This window comes from Lissotriton helveticus, chromosome 1_2, assembly GCF_964261635.1.
Source record: "Lissotriton helveticus chromosome 1_2, aLisHel1.1, whole genome shotgun sequence".
Taxonomy (NCBI): domain Eukaryota; kingdom Metazoa; phylum Chordata; class Amphibia; order Caudata; family Salamandridae; genus Lissotriton; species Lissotriton helveticus.
In genome coordinates, this window is record NC_136058.1 from 88,948,212 (window position 1) to 88,971,976 (window position 23,765).

A 23,765-nucleotide genomic window follows, 5' to 3' on the forward strand; every position below is an offset into this window, starting at 1 on the left:
TATAGTCCGAATTGAAAACCAAAAACGGCATTATTGCCTGGGGTTAGGGACATCACACAGCCTTGCTGTACTGTTGATTAGATCTCTTGAGCTCCAACTCCAGAAAAATGCACATCAGAAATTGCATAAAGTGCATTTTACAAGAATGACCATGAGTGCATGAACTGCACAGCCCACAATTCCAATGTAAAGAAAAACATGAACTGCACCTGCAAGTCAGTAGATGGTTTGTCTGGTTTGTTGCAGTGTGCTCCAAGTATATACATTACATACATTATATATGCGGTATTCAGTAGTTCAACGGACAGAGTCCCAAGACACTCATGGACCTATACACAAACAGCAAAATGGAGACCAGAAGACTGAATCAGTACTGTGATGTAATTACACACACTTTTGCTTATGAATGAAAAATCCTCATTGACAACACATAGACTGAATGCCCTGTATGCATTGCAGAAAGGTTGTTGAGCATCAATACTACACATTAGGTGTCGATTTAGATGATGCCTACTACGAAATGTAATATTATGTGGGCTGCAGTACTCCAAGTGATCTATATAATGCCATTTTTGCTGCAGCAACCTACTCACAATTCATTACAATCGACACTTTAAGCAAGACAGCCAGCCACTCCAAACTAAGTTCAAAATGCAGATACATATAGAAAATAAAATTGGTCGTTCAAAGGAGGTGGATTTTCTTTAGACACTGATAAAATGTTGTAGTTATTACAGCATATAAGTAGAATCTTCCTTTAAGTGTCTGTTTTCTCTTTGTTTTAGGTCTGACACATAGCCGAGGCAGGTTGCATGGGATGTGAAGTTGTTGCTGCAGGAAGTTTGAAATAGGAGGGGAGTGAGAGCTCAGAAGAGAAGTGAAATACTGGGGCACAATGACCGCAGAGAAAATGCGAATTAGTAACTTAATTTGTAATGAAAAATTAGAGTGGCATGTCACATCCACTGCACGAAACAAGAAAACATTGTTATGAAACAGCAAGGATTCGCATAGACAAGCCAAAGACAGCACTGACTGACTGTCGCTTGGGCAGGATTTTCTAAACAGAGTGTCCTGCCAGCTGCATACTTGCCGGTTGTCTCTTGGGCAAAACCCTTACCAAATTAAATGTCTGTTTGCTCAAATCCCTCGTGGCAGCTCAGAAAAACAAATCTTTATCATAATTGTTAGAGACAGATCAGGAATAAATGTTTTCTAAAAGTAGTCATTAGCATTATACTTTTCTGTATCTGCAAGAGGGAAGTAATTCGAAATACTTTTGCATGCTGTGGTGCGCACGGAATGTACATACGTTTTTCAACATATTTTCAAACCCCTTGTGTGCAAAATTCACATCTTCTCCTGGGAGTTTTAACAGAAGTTGATTTCAAACTCATGTTTCTGTTATGGACCACAGAGCGCTCCTCAATAGCACAATCTGAGTCAATATGGTGTCAGCATGCTGACAATTTTAAAAATAAGAACATCTTTAATTCAATGGCAATAGCATACAGTGCCAGGTATATGCATATCACATTTTAAAAACTCTCACTCTTTGAATGTATATTAGATTATTTGAACAAAAAATAAAAATACATCAACTTGCATTGTTCAAGAAATTTCCGTGCTTATTCGCGATCCATCGAAAGAACTAAAATACAATATGAGTTAAAAAATGGAATGAAAGTGAAGTTCACTCAAACTGGGTAATCATAATCATAAATGTATGATAAATATTACCTAATGAGCCCCCTCACCATGACGCGCTGACGCAGAGGGGTGGACTGGTGCGCCGCCCAGGAGCGGCCCCTGTACGGGGCAAGGGGTTGCCTGAAGAAATTTTGCAGAATGTGGGGCAAATGGGTTGGGGTGGTGGAAGACTGATACTCCCAGAGCATGCCCGAGGACTGATGTGGGTACGACGCTCTTTGTTTTTGCTCTTGCTATGTCTATCAATCTACATAAGATGGTGTAAGGTCCGCTTATATTTACCTTGCAAGTTTAAATGTGTGTACAGCTGGTATTGGTAATTTTGTTGGTTTCTCATAAAATCAATAAACTTGGTTATCAAAAATATTACCTAATGAGATACGTGTCGCATCACAAGTACTAGTTTAGTTCCAGTTAAATAAATAATTCCTCACTCCATGAAAACATCCACAGCCTCAACAGACACTAAAACCTGTCTTATTTCTTTTTCTAACCTCCCACCCCAATATCACGATGATTCCAAATCCTAGACTTATTCCCAATTACCTAAACCCTTTTGATGTCTTGTGAAGACAACTTGTGCACAACACACAGAGTTTGGAATATGGGACAGAAAACTGATGACCTGTAGGTCTCCAGGAAGGCTAGTCACAGAACACTATACTGTTGAAATGGGCTATAAACTGGAAACGTTAATCAATCCATATGTTCAAGTAGCTGAATGGATTTATGCAGGCGGAATTGCCTTTACACGGACAAGCTGACATCGCTGCATTATATACAATCATATTCATTTAAATGCGTACAAAATTAGACAAATACTAACATAATTGAAAGATCAAAGGTAAAGGTGAAAAGAGTTGAAAAATCGAAACCGACCGAGCCCACATTAAGCAGGTGCATCAATGAAAACACAATAGGAGAGGACATCAGAGCTCTGACGTGTATCAAGACTGTCAGATAGGGTTAAGGTATAAGAAGAAACTGGCTTTCTTTAAAGTAAACGCTGCAGTGAAAACTGCTCAAAGTGTGGCCTTAATGAATTCTCTTTTGTATGAATTACAGCCAAGTGAACAAACTTATCATGAACATGAAGGTGCTTGGAGTTTTTGTCTGCAGTCCATTTTGTTTGCTCATGATTTAAAAATGCAATTGAAAAATAAGTCTGGCTCAATATCTTGTGTATTGGAAAAAAGGAACCTCAGTATGATGACCTGATAGTCAATCACGGAGGCAGCATTGCAGTCTTTTGTTTTTTCATGTGCTGTGTCACTTCTGACAGAGACCATTGACATGCATATCAGCCTTGCTTTTGTATTATGAGTTTGTCTCACTGAGGATGCATCAGTGAGATATACCTTGAGTCATTTGACACAGTGAGCACAAGAGCCAGGACTGAGCATTCCTGTCACTCCTAGGGCATTGCACTGAGTAAAACACAAAGGTGATGGATGGAATGCTTAGAACATTATTAGCTGCTGGCAATTGCTTGTGCTGCATTCCAGTCCATGATTTTTCACCCATTATCCCACTTCAGAATGCGACTGACCTTATGCAAAACAGTTCGGATCTTGCTCCAGGAGGTACAGTCCAACTCAAACTGCCAGGCCAGGTCGTCTCCAGGGGCGGCTCCTCCGTTGGAGCGGAGGAGGGATACAAAATAAAATGGTAGCTCTTTGCATTTTATTTTTCATCCCCCTCCTGAGCCGAGCGTCAGGACGGGGACAGCCACGGGGCTGCTGCTGACTGACAGCAGCAAGGAAGAGGGTGGGCTGTCTAATGCTCTGTTTAAAGTGCCCATGTCTTTCTGGCTGGCCGTCTTGTGACGGCCAGCCACACATGCGCACTTTAAACATCTCATCCCAGCTGTTTTAAGATAGCTGGGTTGAAGGTAAGAAGTAAGTGCAGGCCTCCAGTGCACTTTAGAGCACCGAGTGAGGCCCTTCCCTCCAATCAGGGCACTGCTCACGTTCTCCATGTGAGCAGTGCCAGGATTGGGCAAGAGAGATCCAGTATCTAGTTCCAGTTCCTGCAAGAAAGAGGTCCGGAGTGAGGACGTTGTGTTAGGCAATTTTTATTTTATTTATTTATTTTTATAATATTTCGTGCATATATGCCCCCGCTCCCCCCTGCCTATGGGTGCCAGCCGCCACTAGTCGCCTCTGAACGTGAACTAATGCATCCCCAGACCATTTTGGCCAGCTTAGGCAGAGCAGGAGTATGGACACATCACGTCTTGCTGGGTCCTTGTAGAGTTCGGAGCAGCTTGGGGGAGTTGGCCCACTGACAAATTGGACCTGCCTTTCATCTGAAGCCACCGTGACAACAGGCAAATAGATTTCAGCGCCACTGGATACACTTTACCACAACGCATTTCTACTGTACGTTCTTTGATTTATATTCTTTACCCCCAAAGCACAAAACGAACCTGATATTGCTTTCCTTAATGAACTCTTATTTAATATATTTCATTCTACCCTCACGTCATCTATGAAATCCTGTGGTTTCAACATTAATAATACTCTTTCTCTTTTGACACATGTAAATAGGTTGTTACAACCCGAAAAAGTTGTCATTCATGTATGGAGCAAGCTAAGGGCTTATTAGGTTGGCGGTCTGATTTTAATTGGCTTCTATTCCGTTTCGATTTCACTGACATGCACAGTACGCAATAGCGGGTTACAATATTTACATTGCACGTATAACTGTTTCAATGCAAATGACTCAAAGTATTCCCTGCGAAACAAAGGTGTTACACCGCTGAGGAGCGCCATCAATCATCAATGCTAGTAAATGTAAATGCGACAGGCCAATCAAAGAACGCTGCAGTGCTATGCACTCAGTTAAGCCACTTTACATGGTAAGCCTCTGAGAGCAGCTGTGGCTAAAATTATTACATTATGGGTCAGATGTACCAAAGAGGTTTACCCATTCTGTGTCTATGGAAAAATGTGTTCATACATATGGCCCAATATACTTACAGCACATAGAAGAGCTTCAGTCTGTAGTTGGCGCTCATGGCAGATGTTTCATATGTTGAATTGAGTTGACAAACAAGCTTGTCCATGTTTCCTGTCGTCCAACAGTGTATACGCCAGCGAAGATCTAAAACAGATGTTATTTGCATCATATTAACTGAGTGTTCTAATTTTTGTATAATTCAACTTCTGTGCCTTATATTGGGAGATACAATCCCAGGTATGAAAGGCCATTTGTATTTTCTCAATCAGTGTAACCGCAGCACGTCTGAAAAAATATACCTGTCCGCATTTGGCTATAATGATCCAGAGACTGATGTAATGCTTGAGAAATGAATGTTTTTCATTTATTTAAAATAATTTAGGAGGAAAACATATTTCGATTTTGCTACAATAATCCCTTGGCTTTTATGTCAAATATAAACCAAAGCCCAGTATTAAAACAAAATAACATGTCACAGAGCCACTTGTCTAGGATGTAGACGGTTCGCATGGGTCTGTGAGGTATTCAATCCCGCCAACAAAATGATGAGTCGCACACAATTCCGCTCTCTGGCCTTTTCTACTAGGTGCTGTTGAAGAGAGCCTGGCACTCTATGACTATTAAAAAGAGTGTGACACTCTGTGAAAGCAGGTGGTCTGCGTAAGTGAAGTTCTAAACAAAAAGCATTGTCTAAGCCAATAGGCCTGGCTTGCATTTCGAGAACTGACTAAAACTTTGTAATACGCCTGCTGCAGTGAAAACACAAATCAAAAAACTATTACATTCTGTGTGTGATGCACCTGTCAGGTAAATAAAAATGTAATGTGTGATGAGCCAATGTACATTTGGGATTTAAAACAGTCCCTCGTGCATTACAATGCAAGCACTTCAAATGTGATGGAATGATACACCAAACAACCAACGGCATGAGGTGAGAGAGAGATACTAATCCAGGCATCGCAAAAGCTGTCAGTTGTACTCTCAAACCAAATCTAAAAGTTGGAAATCTGAACCTGAGGTGCAAATTCATTAGGCACTAGATCTGAGATTTTTTCCCAGCAATGTTCCTGATACAAGCTCTCAATGACTTTCTGATACTACACCATTAATGGCTAAAATGTTGATCACTATCATTGATGCCTTTCACTGGTATAAGACACCAAACAACTACCATTTAAGAAGGTGTACTCAGAAAGCTATGTCCCATCTGCCAATATGGGGGAACCAGGATTAAGCAATGCATTATGTGGATACTGGGACAAAGTGCCTCAGTCATTCTTAGCAGGGATGTAATTTGGTTCTGACAGAACATGACCACCAGAGAGCACTGCCGTGGTTAAATTTGTGTATGATCCAGCGGGAAGGTGGACAACATGACTTGATGTGATGCCCATGCCTGCAATGGCATAATCAAGATGGTGGTTCGAAAAGGGTAGGAAGGAACTGAGAAAAAGTCCATAAAATGGTGAAAAGTGTTGAGTAAGACAGTGTGCTGTTTCTGTGGTTTCTTTTCTTAAAAAGGCATCAATGAAAGGTTTGCTATGATAACATGACCTTCCTGCATTTCAGAAACGGACATAGTTGTTGAAAACGATTTTTTATTTTACCACAGATTTTTGCAAGTGTGCAAAAGTGATGGTCAATATGTTCTATTTTTGCAGTTTCTACCTCTTTGCGGATAGTTTAGGGAAACAGGTATGAAAGGTATGGGTGAGCTTGGAAAGCTATACTTTTTGGAAAACGTAGACAAAATTCTGAGTTCAGCAAGGTGATGATGAGTTCTGTTGGAAAGTGGGTTATTAATAGTGGTAAATATATATCTACTACTAGTAATAAGACATCTGACACAATATTGAGCTTAGTATAGGTCTTAGAAAAGTATTCCCATGCTCAACCCTTGGTAGCTTGGCTGTGAGCAGACAGGCTTAACCTCAAAGACAGGTATGTAAGGCCAGTCAGTCAAAATCTTTATTCGATTTAGTTAAAAATCATACAAAGAGATAAAACATTGCAAGACAAATAAAAACTATATACAATATCTTACAAATTAGTGCATACAATTATATTCTGTACCAGGCTCCATGTACATAGAGAGGATTAAATTCATTTTATACAAAGTTTAAAAAATGTTAATAAAACTCATTTAGGGGGGCCCATTACTCTGATGTGTTATGTTTTTTAGTTCTAGCTGCCGCCACCAAGAAATTGTAATGCGAATGTCGTTCAGCGATTGGAGATAGAGCAGGGCTGGTCTCACCTGTGTGAAGCCAGCCTCCTTTAAAATAGGTAACAAATATTTTTTCCTGGGCTCTAGAAAAAAACCACAAAACATAACGAAATGCATGGTGTCTTGGACCGAAAAATAATCACAACAACAGGGGGAGCTAGCTCTGGTTTTTCCCAGGTTTTGAAGTTACCCAGATAAAAATGTAACAAATTAAACCTAAACTTGTTCAAGAGAAACCTATGAAATGGCTTCGTGACGAAACCAAGGTAAGGTGCTAGTGCAATGGGGTTTACAAGCAGATAATGATTCCTTCTGCAGTTCCCTTTCCTCACGACCCACTCTTGCCTTACCCATGAACTGCTTCTTAATTAAGTCTACATCCTGTTTCTTAATGTCCATGGGGGATGTAAAGAGTTCCGGTCGTCCCAGGTCTGAAAAGGATTTCATCAGATAGGCCAGCCACGGCACCCTTTTGAAGTGGTCCAAAGACATGACATCGGGTATGTAAGGCATTTTAAAAAAACAATTCAGTAAATGATTAAGACACAACACATACTAAAGATCCAACCAATGTATAATAATACGAAATATTGTTATCTCTATAATGACACCAACATATAAATAATCTAATGTAGGGAACCAGAGATATGATTTTTTTAAGATTTAGCACTATATGGCACATAGGCTGGGGATTCTTGGTGGTGATGGCCAGGTGAGCTCTGTTAAAATGTAGCTTGCAGAAAATCCACTCTTTAGCCCTTTTAAAACAGGTTTGATCCACAGGGCTGTAGTTCCAGATTGTGCAGCTGATGCAGTCAGTCAGAGTGCAGGGCCTGGTTGGAGCAAATCAAACTACCAGCATGGACCCTTCCCCTTCCTTTAGTTTCAAGAAGCAGATCTGAGAGGCTTTGTCCATCTCAGATACTTATTCCAAGTTCTCTGGATCAAGCAGGAAGGCACTCCTGTCCAATGAGGTGCAGGACAACACTCCAGGGTATGACCACATCCTCCAAAGTGTGGCTCTATTTTCTACCAGAGAGCACCATTTCTCCAAAATTCACCATGCCCGATTTTCCAGCATAGTGTGAAGAGATAACTAGACCAGCCCACAGGATGGCGTCATCTACTTATGCTCCTTCTCCTTACATCTGGGAATTCCTGCCTTAAGTCCTTGAATGAAAGTTTTTTTATCACCTCCTTGATGTTAGTTATTATATAATAACTTCTCGCCATGTTAACCTATGTGACTGGAGATTTGCATTTGGAAAATGACTTGGGCCACTTTTCCAACACCTGGGCTCCATAAAACATCCTTTTTTAAGGACCCTACATACATCTACAGGGCCTACAGGGGAGACTGTAGTGGTTCTGAATAAGTAAATATATTGCAGAGCTTCACTCCACAGTGCTGCTAGCTAAAAAGTCGATTTTAGGAAGCACTTTACCAAAATGTTGGTACTGAAATGTGCAATGTCACTAAACCCAGGGCCTATAAAACTCATTTTATAAGGGTCCTCCATATAAATACCTGACCCCCACCCATGGGACATCTAGGGGAGACCCTGTAGGTACCTGAAATGCCCCAACATTGTAGTTTATTAATTTCTAAGTGCCCCAAATACCAAGGTTGAGTTTGGGCACAATATGCATTTTAAAGCAGTCCTACAACACAGGGCTACTTTTAAACTAACCTCAGGCTTCAGCAGTGCACACATGCAAGTGCGGAAAAGCTGCTGGCCTTTAAACTGCCATGCCCTAGTGTATACTAGGAACTTAAAGGTAGTCTCAGTCCCCCTGCCCTATTATGTACAAGGGCCTGATAGGGGAGGTCATGCCAATTATAGGGGTACTCTAACCCATAGTGTACCCTATTGTATGTAGGTGTTTTCCCTGTATTCTAAGTGTGTCTTCAGCACAGCACTCGTCCTGGGCCTGGTTAGGCAGAGCCCTGGGACAGTCAGGTACCGCACAAGTCACAAGCTGTGATTAGTAGCGATTATCACAAAGAACCCAATCATTGAAAAAAAAGTAGTGAAAATAAGGAATAAAAAATAGAAGTAGGTGATAATGTTCTAATATGTAACTTATTGCACCTAAAACAGATCTACATAAGTGATATCCCAATACAACCATCACACTATTCTGGTTACAGAGTTATGTGGTGTTTGTCACTTGTCAAAGAACAAGCAATACCCTCAACAGAGCTGCAGCTTATTTTACTCTGCATCATCCATGTATCAGTTAATTATGTGAAATCTAAAAAATAAAGAAGGACTATGAAGAAAAGCTGCACATTTTTTAAATGTGTGCAAGAATATCGATTTAGGAATAGTGAGTTATTGATCCTACTCTGAATTTCGGACTTTAACACGTTTCTAAGGGCGTTTTACAACATATTCTCTTTCATGCACACTGATTTACATTTGGAAGATAAAAATTTAATGATATTCAATAGATAATAACAAATGTCCTGCTATTCTGTATTCCCACACTTCTCCTGATAAAATGATATCCCAATTGTACAGATGATGTTTTGACTGCAACAGGAAAGACCACCAAAACACAAAATGTAAACCTCAAAATTTCTCTTTGGATTTTAATAACTCTGGGGCAAGGAATAGCTGCAGCATTCTTACCTGGGCTTAGCTGGTACACAAGGAAATGTATCAATACCATTTTCTAAATGTAGACACCAGGGTGAGTACAGAGTGGTGTAGTTTTATGGGTTCTGCTACCTTTCTGCAGAATATTATGCAAATGTAAAAATGAGGCTAATATCACATGCACTGGAAACGAACGGTGGACATACAATACGTTGGACCCCAAGGTAAACACGGCTATTTGATCACTTTTTTTAAACGCCATTTGACCTTTTTAGCCCATATTAACTATGGACATCACCTAAGTGGAAGGTTTTTATATCTTGTTATCTGCAACAGATACCTGCTTACGGTGGGCGTATTTTTGCAATATCACAAAACCGAGGGCCCCTCATCAGGCTTTTAGATAGTGATATTCTTAGGGAGGGAATATCCTTGTTGTCTTGAAGAAGGTGTTTTTATATTTAATCACCCACCAAAACGCACCGATGCATACACTGTGCTAAATTTGAGGTACAGATGATCACATTAGAAAATAAATTGCTTTCTACTAGGAGCCCAATTGCAATGCCAAGTGGAAAGCCATCCAACAGCTAGTTGGTGGCTTTCCACCCGACATCAATGGTTTCCTTCTGATCGCCGTATTACAATACATGAGGTGGTAGGGAAACCCGTGGAGGGATTCTGCTCCGCTTACGACTGGCTCAGGCGGAATTATAATCCCATAATGATGGCAGAGCCAGCCTTGGCTTCGCTGGTGGGATTATGTTGTCGCTTTCCACCTCCCCCTTCATGACAATTCACCAGCCATGAAATGGTAGGTGGAAAGTGACTTTTGGAACCTATAGCAGGGCCTTGTTTCCCCGTGCCTTCCACTGTGGGGCCTTGGGGTCACCGTAGAAACATCCTTGCACCGTGTGGCAAGCACCTTGGGGTTTGCAAACATACATTTAACAATTGTAGCTTGTGCTGCGGGCCTTTTCCACCCTCCGCACAAGATGCAATTGTAAAATGAATGTTTCTGACCTCCCATAGGGCGGTCACATCCAAATACAGCGGGTGTCGGGCGGTTCCATTCTGCTAAGATGTTGTTTGGACGCTCGTCCAACTGATATCGTACTTAGACCCTATGTGTTGTTTTTATTGAATGCTACAAATTCGCTCAAATCAATGACAGATGAAATTGTCTTCTATGATTTCTCTCTGTCAAACTATTGTATTGTATTCATGTAGTCTTTGTATATATAATTTTTTATGTAATGAAATTTTAATTCATGAAATAATTGTAACAATTTTTGACATACTGACTGAAAAATATTGTAATTAAATTTGGAGGTAAAAAGGGTTTCATTTATTGTGCAGCATTTGACTCATTCAAGACTGGAGGTATGAATATTTGGTGATTGTGTGTCTGTTTGTTGACGGAATGTAAATGGTTTCCAATAGAAGTTGTTTACGACTGGAAAGTCTTCTATGGAGCACTCTCCCTGTTCTTTTGGATTGTGGGGCACCTCTCATTTCATTGAGGGCCCACTATCTGTCACAGACTGAGTATATTGTGTCCTGCTTTGTAGGGAAGCCTACCAATCTTGTATTCGATATAGTTGAATAGTTGATGTGACTTCCAGGGATGAGGAAAAAGCCTGATAATGCATCTTCCTCCAAAGCGCTGTATCTTCATTGCGTGGTGCCCTGTTAGAGGAGTCTGTGTTGAATAATTTTCACCAAATTTTCATCCTTCTGTTAAAAAGTTTTATTTGTATTATAAGCTCAACATGTAGGCAATAAATGATTCATTATAATGAATCACAATACAACAGAAATCCCAGGAGCAAAATGTCTCTATTTACACCAACAACGCCAGACATTCTGAGATTTTCCCCAGTGTATTGAGACTGGTGTTAACTTCCACCACAATAGATAAAGATTTCTATTTGGTTATGGAAGACTTGTGAGATAGGGCTTTATGGAAACTAACATGTCCAAGATTACCTAGAACAATTTTAAGGAGACTCTTAGCAGATTTGCATTGAAAGGGGTCAATCCTTTGTGTAAAGGAATTGACATTGAACTCAATTTAATGGTGGGTACTTCCTCTGTAAAGGGGGTCCATCCCATCCTGGTCAGTTTGAACACGAGTCACAGAGAAACTCTGCTCAACCTTTAATAAAGATTGGCTCAATCAACTGGAAATTCTCTCCAGAAATTACAGAGATATAAAGTTTTAACTTGTTTAGGCAAAAAGTACCAGGAAAAGCAAAGCTCGAGTCAGTACTAAAGGTTCACAGTTAGTTTGCCCCTAAGTGCAATTTCAGGCCTACCGTGATTGGACAGAGGCCAGCTAGATACACAGAAGGCAGGTCATCCCAGTCAGAGTTCTTACATTAGAACTCAGTCCCTGAAATGGAAGTCAAAATCTTTCAGCAGGGCAAGCTCCAAGGCTGAGGCCAGGAAGGGTTCTTTGAAGTTGGATGCATCATCATCAAACTCCTTTTGAAGCTGCTGGTTTTGGCTACTAAAGGTCTGAACAGGACAAGACTTGATTTCCTAGTCGCCAAAGGTTGCGCATCATTAGATTGGACTTGCTGCCTTGACTCAGTCCAAGGTTTTATCTCTTGGTTGATTCAGTTTTGTTTTGTTCTTCTGTGGGGCAAAGCTAGAATTTATAGCTGGGCAGAGTTTCCCATGGGCAGATACCTGTATGATGAGGTCCCGCTAAACCTGTTTTCAACACGGTAAAAAGCCCTAAGTAGGATGAACCTCTTTTATGCCACATTATGTCATGTGTTCTAGTTAGGCCTGGAGGGAAACACTACCATTTTACACATACACGGGTCTTTCTTAAAGTTGCCTTCACCTTTACACGATGACTTCTGACACATATTTGCATCGGTGACAGTTTGCATTAGTTTCTTGGAAACTATACTTGCTTACAGAATCAACTTTGCAGGAACACTATCATGCTACCTTTGCACCATGTACAAGGTTTATGCATACGCTGTGCAAACGTGCTTGGTGTTTTTGTACATATGGCGACATTGCTTTCTGTAGCACACAAACAATGGCAGTCTGACCAAGATCTCGGCCTAAGACAAGGATGCCTTTTGTTATAAATAAACATCTATTTCTGGGTATTGGCAGAGGAGCACTTTGCTATCATTTGTGAGGTCTCTACATGCTGATACTTTGGTCCAGCATCTTGCTGATATCTCTACGAGGGGTCTCCAGTTTGTGACCATGACGGGGACTTTCATTCTTTCCCTTCACTCAAGGGGGGTTGGATCATCCAGTACGGGGATTCTTGGCAGAACACACACGCCTCAGACACTTAGGTTAGGGGAACCATAGTAGAAGTACGCCAAATTTCTATATTGTTTTATGTGCTTGCAAATATACATTGTTTCAGGACGATAGTGTAACTTTTCATTCTATTCACTGTCCTAGTACTTCTGAAAACTTTCATTAGCTTCTGTCTATTGATCATTGCAGCACATATATTTCATACAAGAATCACATTGGTTCAATAAATATTGAAACTGTCCCACTGTATTCCTTGTATATTTGCGACTGAGCAAAAGGGTTCTAGATATGTTACCACAATTCCTGGGGGATCAGAGTTGTCGTGTTTAGTGGTTTCCAGAACCATTTGCTACCTGCCTAGGGTTCGCAGGGCTTATAGTGGCACTGTGACCTAGCTGGCCTATAGGATGACATATTCTGAAGGAGAGCATTTCTTCAGTCTGGCACAAACCCAAAGGTTATGCTGCTCACAACTGCACAATTCCTACCATAGGTTGGAAACTACACGATAATTGGGTGTGACCTCCTTGGGCAAGCCTAAGCACCGATTCCTAGTCCTCCTGATGTTGAAAAATGGCTAAGTTTCACCTTTACCCAGCTGCTAGGGAAGTTCTCTCTGGTCACTCCGCCATCCCCCAGGTTCTTAGTGCACCTTTCTAGTTCCTAGGCACTATATATCTTTCCAATCAGGTCTCCTGAAGGCTCCAGTCCTCCATGGTCGGATGAGGCTTCATTCAGTAAGAAGCCCTTCTGCATCTTGTCTGCTATGAGCTTGCAAAAAGGAGGCCAACCATTTACCTCTTTAAACGCAGATCCAGTCCCTGTGTGCCAACAGGAGTGTTTGAGTCCTTGGCTCCTCTTCTTCCAGCAAGAGTCAGGAATATTCTTTCTTCCAGCAGGACCTTCATCCTGGGGTGTAGTCTTCTCAGGTGTAGAAATGATCAAAGGAGGTGATAATGAGCTGGCAATATCTTGTTGAAAAGCGAGTGATTGTAATATTCCCCAACGAAATTCTGTTTAATTTATTGCCCTGTGGCTACTTTCCTTTTAAGTACTTTCTCAATGTCTGCAGTAAAACGATCCCAGATGACCTCAATTTAAGTTGGCTGAACCTTTCTGGTACCACAGTTGTCTTTGTCTTTGGGTGGAGAAGTGTGGCTCAATGGTTAGAGTGGCAGACCCTGATGCAGATGTCTAGCCCGGGACCAGGGTTCAATTCCCCGCCTCGACGGGTCTTGGGCTCAAAAATTCCATGGACTTGATAATTCTCGCCTCGGTGCCTATTCCAATCATTGAGTCCCACTCTGCAACTCTGGGCAATAGCTTGCTTAATCTCCACAACGCTAAGGATGCTTGGCCTCCACCTTGGGGGTGCCCAGGAGTGGACACCTCACAGGGAAAGCCAGGATGGGTTCCACAGCGGTATTCGTACAAGCGCCTTGAGACCCTTGCGGGTGAGTAATGCGCTATACAAGTATCAATTTTTGTGGCTCTCTCCAAAAATACTCCCTTACTTAAATAAGGGCCCCTTTCATCTGGCAGAGTCCTTCATCTTCCTCCTGCAAAGAAGTCTAGGAGGACACAGAGAATTAATAAAATCAACCCCATCTGGCATCTCCAAAGCAAATTAGGTAGTGTCAAGGCTGTCATCTGTTATCTACTGCCCTCAGATAGACAATCCTGCTAAGCAGGCGGTTCGTGATACTTTCCCTGCCATCCTAGGTTAAGAGGCCAGGCTATTTGAGTCCGATAGACAAGGTTGTTAACTTTAGTCTGGAATATGTACTGGCCTCTAGAGGAGTGATCAGAGGCTGGACTAGGTTTAAGGCAGTTCTAGCTCTGGCAGACAAAAGCACATCTTATAAAATTACCTTTCTTCTGTTGAACTACAGTTACTACTTCTTGTACCTTTTTGATTACCTTGCTGTTTGATGTATTTGCCTCATCTTTCTCGCTCATCTGTAAAGCACTATGATACCCCCTGGGGTCATGTTCACGCTATACAAAACTTTTAAAATAAATAAATAAAATGGAAAATCGGCCATTATCACTATATCAGATTTTGCAAACAAAGTGGAAAATAACTTTGGATTACTTTTTAAGCATTTTCCAAAGTGGAAATATGAAATCATTTTTAATCAAACGCAGGCCTGTCTGTGGAAAATCTAGCCTAAACCACCCAAAAATAGTTTTTGAGATTTTAGTCAAGCCTAAACTACCAAAAGTCGATTTTGGCCACTGTGAGGGGATCTACTTCAAATATATAGTGCAAGACGTGTTCTATATATTTGGCACCCTTACCTGTAAAGGTACACTTTAGGTGACTTATTAATATATTAAAAGATGTTTTCTTGGTTAAGGTACTTTTTCCTATCCATATGTTATTGCAGTGCATCCTAGGAGCCATGCATTTTTGGCTTATATGTGGGTGGTGTAAATACAGACAGCAGCCCACACATGCCATTTGACTTCCACACCACCAGTACAACAGCACCATGTTCCTAGGCCTCACAGAAAATTTAAATTGACCAATTCAGTGAACACATTTTACAAATACTATTTTACTGCCAAAGCACATGCATTGTGTGTATTATTTCAAACCATCACTAGCTAATAATCCACTTTTATGTGAATAATGGGGATTTTGTCACCTCAAGGTTTTGAGTGACATTATAGAGAAATCAAGCTTCACTGTCACTTTCTGTTCTCTGGCACTTGAAATCCCTCAGTGAAAAACATCCTAGTTATATTCACTGTTACCCATCTATAATTCTATCAGTCATCGCTGTAGTAAGGAGAACCAATGATTTGAAGGAGTGGATTTGCTTCCCTAGTTTCAAACAACATAAACATTCGTCTTTTTTTAAATAATGGGTAACGCTATTCTGTGAGAGTAAATCAAAGCTTTTTAGCTAACTAATGGAACAATGTTCAAGAAATATGTTTTTGGGCACCATAACTGAGGGTCACTCTCATCCACAAAAATAAAATATGTCCAAAATAAGTGCTTTGTGCACTCTGTTTGTGTAAATGTATAGGTATATGTAGATACTGTCAGGAGTGAAACTGTGAACTGAACTGCAATATAGCTGAAGCATAGAGGGCAAACCTGGTAACTTTTAACCTAAGAACTTTAGCTGATGTGGTTAATGGGTTCAGCAAGCAAAAGATCCTTCACACTATAATGAATCTCTGCTAAACTGTACATATGTTCCCTTAGTATATCAGTTAAATGCTGATGAGCTGTAAGTCTAGGAGCAACATACCAACGTATCCACTTACAGACTGCTAAATTGGCAGAAAGGAAAACATATAATACATTAACTGCATTATAGACCTCACCCTTAGAAATAAACCATTGGTTACTTAAGTCTCCACTCATTTTCTAGCCCTTCTAAAGACATTTCTACCTGTTCCCGAACAAAGGTTATAATTTATTAAGTGTAATAAGGTAACTTAATGTTATTCTATAAGAAAGGTAGGCTTCACAGTACTGAAAAACAAATGAAATAGTTTGTCACTACCCAGACATGTAAAACTTAAAAGTACATGGCCAACTTTTTAAATACAATGCACCTGCCCTCTGGGTTGTTGATGGCCTTCTTTAGGGGTTACGTATATGTATTAAAAAGTAAGGTATAGGCCTGGCAAAAGGTTTATTTTGCCAGGTCAAAATAGCAGTTTAAAACTGAACATGGGCTTCAATCACAGGAGACATATTTCTAAAGGGCTACTTTAGTGGGTGGCACAATAGGTGTTGCATGCCCACTAGTAGCATGTCATTTACAGACCTTGGGTGCATGTAGCACCACTTTACTAGTGTCCTTATATGTAAATTAAATCTGCAAATTGGGTGTAGGTCAGTGTAACCATGTTTGATAGGAGTGAACACATGCACTTTAGCACTGGTTAGCAATGGTAAATCACAAAGCCAACAAAAACAAGTTTCAGCAAAGAGGAGGGGAAAAGGCAAAAGGTTTGGGAGATGACCGCCCTAAGGATGACAGGTCTAATGGATGTTTAAAGCAGGGATGAGGGGTGCCAGGGTCCCACCTAAATATTGACTAAATAATATCATCTGACCATGATACTGTGGTCAAAATATTGTCACTACAAAACAATCATGCTCAAGAATAACAAATGTATGTATATATTTTATGTTCAAAATATAGTTTAATGTAATATCTTTTTGTAATGTTCGTTTACTGTATTGTACTAAGTTTTTATTTCATTATTTAGGTTTTGTAAAATGTATGCGTAATTTGTTTAAAATGTTATATTCATGTGTGCTGTTTTTTCCGGTTGTTGTGCTTATTGAGGGATTTGGTGAGTAGTGTTTTTAATAATATAGTAATTATTTGTAAATTAATATTATGTACATTATTTAATATTTATAATTGTTTCATTTGTTTAAATGTGTCATATACTTTAATTTTAGGTTGTGAGGTTTATTAGGGAATTGTGTTGGTAGTGTTTAAAATAAAATACATATAAACTGATATTAATTGATTAACGTATGTACTTATTTTATATGTAACTTATTTAATTACATTTCTAATTTTAATTATTGAATTGTATGGTTATATGTTTAATATATATATAATTATGTATATTTTTTATTCAGGGTTATAGGAAATGTTTGGGGAATGGTGGGTTCTGAATGCTCGATTAAATTCTAACATTACAATCAATAAAAAAAGAAGAGCCCTTCACCACTGGAAGGACAAACTTATATAAGCACTCTTGTGCACAAAGAATCGCATAAGAAAGTTAACTCTCCACTTGGATTTAGACATAATAGTGCACGAGATCGGTTTGTTAATATTCCTGTGAATGAAACACATGCTCAACAACTTATTGCCATGATGAATGAAAATATACAATGTATATATTTGAATGGACTTTTGACTATTGGAATATGACGTGAATAAATCCAAGTGAAACATAACTAATGGAGAGTTAAGTTTATTATGCGATTCTTTGCACACAGGAGTGCTTACATGAGTTTTCCCTTCCAGTGGTGAAGGACTCTTCTTTTCACCTAAACGCTGCACCTCAAGATCAGGCGGCGATACTCTATAGCACCCATACACTGTGAATTTGGAACTGACAGGTGAACATTGTTAAGAAAGGAGTGCGACCGTCATTCTATTTCTCTTGTTCAATAAATAAAAAAGCAAATTTTTCACAATTGTCAAGTATGCTTTTGATTTTTAAAATATTTTTTAGGATCATAAGAGATTTATTTCAGTTTTTGTGCTCTGTGTGGGAATATGTGGGATTGTGTTTATTCTAAAATGTTTTATTTATTAGTTTGAATTGTTTACCAATTTTGGTTGATTTGTATTTTTTCTGAAATATTGTTATGATTTTTTAAATTGTAAGGTTTTAATTAAAATAAAGCTTTTTTAAAGTTTTTATTTACATTTTCAAATAACAGTAAATAGGTTTTTATTTTATTTGGATCTAGTGAGCCTGACTCCCCACCCTCAAATGTATGCACTTTCCCCAATGATTGTTTTACTGGAGGTAGAATAGTAAATATGACTCCCACTCCCCCATGCATGCACTTTCTCAGATATTTGTTAGACTGGCTTTAGAAAGGTAATTTAACCCCCCCACCCCACATGTGTGCACTGCCCCCAATGTTTGTTGGACTGGAGTTAGTATAACACACCTGATCCCCCTCTGCCTCACTGTATGCACTTCCCCAATGTTTGTTAGAATAAAGTTGGAATAGTTTATGTGATCACTTCCCCAATGTATGAATGTTGGAATGTTGAATCTGACCCCCTAATCTGTGAACTTTTCCCCTATGTGTGCTAGATTGCAGTTAGACAAGTAAATCTGACCCCCCACCTATGAACTTATACCGATGTTTGTTACACTGGAGTTAGAATAGTAAATCTGTACACCCAACTCTCCAAATGTATCCCCTTTCCCCAATCCTTGTGGGAACGTAATTAGAATAGTAGGTCTGAAACCACATAATACGTTTATTTTTCCCGATGTGTTTTAAACTCAAGTTAGAATAACAAAAATGCCCCCACCACAATGTATGTAATTTCCCCCAGTGTTTGTTGGACTGAAGTTGCAATACTAAGCTATACGGGAAACAGCATAGTAGATCTGATCCCCATACTTGCATGTTCCCCAATGTTTGTTAGACTGGGGTCTAGTGTAATCACTTACAGCAGTGTTAGTGATGCAGTAGTTATAGTAGTTTATGTGACCCCCATCCCAATATAATAATTTTCCTCCATGAATGTTTGTAAAATTGAACATGTTAGAATTGTAGCCCTGATCTCCCTATATGTGCACTAGTCCCAATGCTTGGACTTAGAATAGTAAATCTCCCCCTCTAATGTTTGCACTGTTCACAATGTTGGTTAGATTGGGGGTAAATAGTAAAACTGACCCCTGTGGAGAAGTGTGGCTCACTGGTTAGAGCAGGCAGACCCTGAAGCAGAGGTCAGACCCGGGACCAGGGTTCAATTCCCGACGCGGCAGGGTCTTGAGCTCAAATGTCCATGGACTCGATAATTCTCGCTTCGGTGCCTGACCTAATCATGGGTTCACACTCTGCAACTCTGGGCATTAAGCTTGCTTAATCTCCACAACGGCCCCCCTGCGGCGGGATGCCTGGCTTTCACCTTGGGGATGCCCTGTAGAGGCTATCTCACAGGGAAAAGCCAGGACGGGTTCCCAAGGCAAGCGCGGAGATACCCCTTCGGGGGTCGATTCAGGCGCTATATAAGAAACATAATAATAATAATACAGTCCGATGTACCCACTTCTACTTTTTTTTAATTTTTATTAAATTGGAGTTAGAAAAATATATCTACCTGGCCGCCATTTTGGCACTTTACCCAGTGTTTTAAGATGAATGTTAAATTAGTAAATCTGACCTCTTCCCCTACAATGAATGAACTTTTCCTCATTTTTGTAGGATTATAGTTAGAATAGTGTTTTGAGTTTTTTTTTCATTTGTTTCTTTTTTTATATTTCTGGATTGGAATTATGTTACTACGTCTGTCTTCACCCTGGAATATTTTTTATATATTTAAAGCATAAGTATACCTATTTAATCAATGTTATTGTTCTATTACTGTTGGACTTGGCCTTTTCTGCGGGGTCATCCCCAAAGCTTTTGACTTCACCCTCCTGTTTTCTGAGACTGTTTTTGTTGGATTTTAAGACTCTGTGCACTTTACCAAAGCTAACTAGTGCTAAAGTGCTTATGCTCTCTTCTTATAACATGGTACAATTGGCTTATACCCAATTGTCATATTTAATGTACTAATAAGTGCTTAGTAAATTAGCACTATCTGCGCCCAGGGCCTGTATATTAAATGCTCCTAGTGTGCCAATAGCCTTGATTGTGCCACCCACATAAACATGTTACACCCCTTTAAACATGTCTCAGGTCTGTCATTGCAGCCTGTGTGTGCAGTTTTCAATTGGCATTTAGACCTGGCAAAATAAACTTTTTTGCCAGGCCAAAATCCTCTGTTTTAATGCATATGTCACCCCCAGGAGAGGCCCTATACAGCCCACAAGGTATTTAAAAAGTTGGGCATACAATTTTAAGTTCCACCTGTCCTAGTAGTGAAAAACTCTTACATTAGTTTTTCACTACTGGAAGGCCTACCTCTCCCATAGGATAACATTGGGTTTACCTCATTACATTTAGGAAGCTGTAACTTCCAAATGGGAACAGGCACCTAGATCACGTCTGGTGTCTTTGGAATTGCAAAGAAAATCCCCTCTTATGGTAAAGTCAGATTTCAAATTACAATTTTGAAAAAGCCACTTTAGAAATTTGGTTTTAGGGAACAATGGTTCTTATTAGTGATCCAGTTAGTACAAGGATGCAAATGCAACATTGGAGGTATATACCTTTTCTGTTCGCAACATAAATTATACAAGGTCCCTAGGTGTATATATATATCAATTATTAATCTTTATATATTTTCATGCGCCTAGTGTCCCATATGAAAATGGGGAACCAAACAAAAAACAATAATAAACACTACATGCAAGTAACAAAAGGTAACATAGAAAACATGTGTTCCATAGAACAGCAAACAACCTAATATATCCGTATAGATCCAGGATCATAATAAATCCATGCTCTTATGTCAATTGAGGGTATCTCTAGTTCGTTTGTATTTTACAAGTGTTGAATTTGGTGTGGGATCCTTGTTATGTGGTGTTTACATTTTATTACTGCTTGTAATGTTGCACAAATACCTTACAAATTGCCTCTAAGTTAAGCCTGACTGCTGTGACCTAAACTACCAGAGAGCTGAGCACAGGTTAATTTGGGGTTTGCTTGTGACTTCACACTGACAAGAATTGTGGTTTCTGCTTGGGAACTCAACCAGTAGCCCAATTTCTCACAATTAATTTTTTGTTTATGTTGATTTTTTTATATTTCTTTTGATTATCTATTTTTATATTTGAACAATATTAGCTTTTGCTACATATTTTTAAAAATGTAAAAAAAATTACATGTATTTTAACAATCTTACCATTAATAATGAAACTTATATACATTATGCTCTATTATTTATGATGTATTAATATTTATTAATATTACATTTTATAATAAAGGTTTTTCAATTCATCTGTTGATATCAATTATATTATATATTACTTAACATTATATGAACATATTTGTATGTTTAATAATAATTGGTTACTAAATTTGTGTTTATGTGATTTATTTATCTAGATATATTTTTTTCAATAAATTCAATAAACAAATTCACTTCCATTGTAAATTTAAATAAAATAAATCACAATTTAATACAAATACCAGTATAATAGTGATATTTCTTACCACAATGTTTTGGTATTCTGTGCATTCTTGGACACATGCTTCTGGGTCCTTGCCCTTTTTCAGCAGTAAGTAGCAGGTCTCTTTAGCAGCAACTAAAAAGAGACCCGATCATACAGAAATGCAGAAATAGTGAAATACGTGTCCAGGAATGCATAGAAATGCCGCAGTGGCGGCATCAACTTATGGGAAAAACTTCCTTACTCGTGAGTTTCTGAAATTATCATAAACTGCATTTACCAGAATTCAATGGGGAACTTGTGCAGGGTTGCTAGCGCTGCTTCCCGGTACCTCTTTGAATGTTTATCAATAAAAGAAAAATCTCCGCCTGTACTTTTATGTTTTCTCGTGAACCACCTCGTGAGTCATGTGAAACTTTGCCCATTTATTTCTTTAGTGGGAGTTACATTTTTCTTTTTCCCATAGTGTTCTATTTTGGGCTGTGGAAACTCATCTCCCTGTCCCGTTCTTCCCTCTCTTCTTAATTAGTTTTGTTAATAGTGTTTTTGCCAATTAGTTTTACTTTTGCCATTTTAGTACACTTTCCTATCCTTATTTTAAATTGTGGCTGTGACATCGCGGTTTTACATTTTGCTACAAACTAGTGCAGGCTTAGTAATATTCAAATAATATGACAATGTAAAAAGCTATTTTCATTACCTGTGATTTCCAAATAGGTAGGGATCGTTTGAGAAAAGTATCACATGCTATATACACCGTTATTCTATTCCTAAACCAAATGTTCTCTTTTTATATTACAGAATATGTTTATTCCCAGAGTCTATCCAATAAAGATACGTTTGATATGCAAAATGAGAGGTTTGAAGGCTGGTCTTCAATAAAAACCCTGCTTTATATATTTCTCTTTAGTTGATGGTTTCTTTTCGTTGAATAAAGATGAATTCAGCCATCCTTCTTGCATAACCTGAGCAAGAATCATACAATTTTATATCGAGTCTTTCTTTAACAGCAGTTTGCATGAGTGAAAGTCGAGGAAGATATGGTCAAATCTGGAAATCGTTAGAGAAACATATGAAAACATGCCAAAGAGTTGTCTATTCTATTATCATGACACAGAAAATAAACACATACCATATTGTCGATAAATCAAGGCATGTGTGTCTGATGGATAGCTCTTCATTTCAGTGCCATCTGCGAGCACTGAAACATTTATGGCTGAATCGTTCCCGTAGCAGCAGAGATAATCTTTTCCAGACGACATTAATGTCGGTCTGTGTGTGGACCTTGGGCTTGAATTGACCACATCCCCAGGAACCTCACGGCCTTCCTTCTGACTGGAATGTCTCCTTGGATCTTGGACGTCCAAACGTGGGTTTGAGGTTGCATTCACAAGAGTACAAGTTAACATAAAATCATACGGTGGTATCTGATAAGTTGCAGTACAGGCGACTGAGGATGTAATGACATCTGAAGATAAAAGAAATGCAAGAGGAGCACATGAGAAAAGGCAAGTCTCTGCTGAACCAAGTTTACATAACTGTTACAAAAGAAGAAATAATACATTATAGACAACATGCTCCTCTTCCTTTTCACTCTTTCCTTTTAGTACTAGCTAAAGACACGTTTGGCTGTCTACCGGAACTCAAGTAATCGCAAAAACAAGAAAATAGACAGGGGATATTCATAAGAGACATACCTAGTTATACATTTAACATTGTGCTTTTATTTTGATGAGAGGGCTAAAAAAGTAGTCCCTCTCCACAATCGCACTATGAGGTCTTCCTGAAATAAATGATGTCCCAGCACTTCCTGTGACTACAGTACTTATCCTCTAGAACCACAGAAGCAGGGAATGGTAGTTTGCTCAGCATTCTCTCCCCTGGTATGGATCCACTAAGACCAATGAACTAGCAGGGAATTCAGGGGCATATTACCAAGGGCAAGTATCGCCGCTTTTTCGGCGAATTGTGCTGAGAAAGCGGCGATACTGCTAGAGCCCTATTAACAAGGGCATTTTAAAACCTGGCACAAGCCCACTTTGCATGTCGGCGATAAACATCGCTAATGACATGCAAAGTGGGCGTTCCCACGTCCAACCACATGTAAAGTGTGGTTGGAGGTGGGAACACCCTATTACCTAGGCAGGCTCTGACCAGGTGTTAGG

The 23,765-nt window shown here is 39.3% G+C and overlaps 1 protein-coding gene across 1 annotated transcript in view; it reads right to left on the minus strand.

Moving 5' to 3' along the window:
• Positions 1-22,869, minus strand: part of LEPR (leptin receptor) — a 589,765-nt gene extending 566,896 nt beyond the window's left edge. The window contains exons 1-2 of the mRNA XM_078668979.1: positions 22,733-22,869; positions 4,692-4,815 (exon numbers count right to left, since the gene is read on the minus strand). Coding sequence (XP_078525105.1) covers positions 4,692-4,815; positions 22,733-22,862 — 254 coding nt within the window. The 5' untranslated portion in view covers positions 22,863-22,869. The remainder of the gene's footprint in view (positions 1-4,691; positions 4,816-22,732) is intronic.
• Positions 22,870-23,765: the final 896 nt, after the last annotated feature.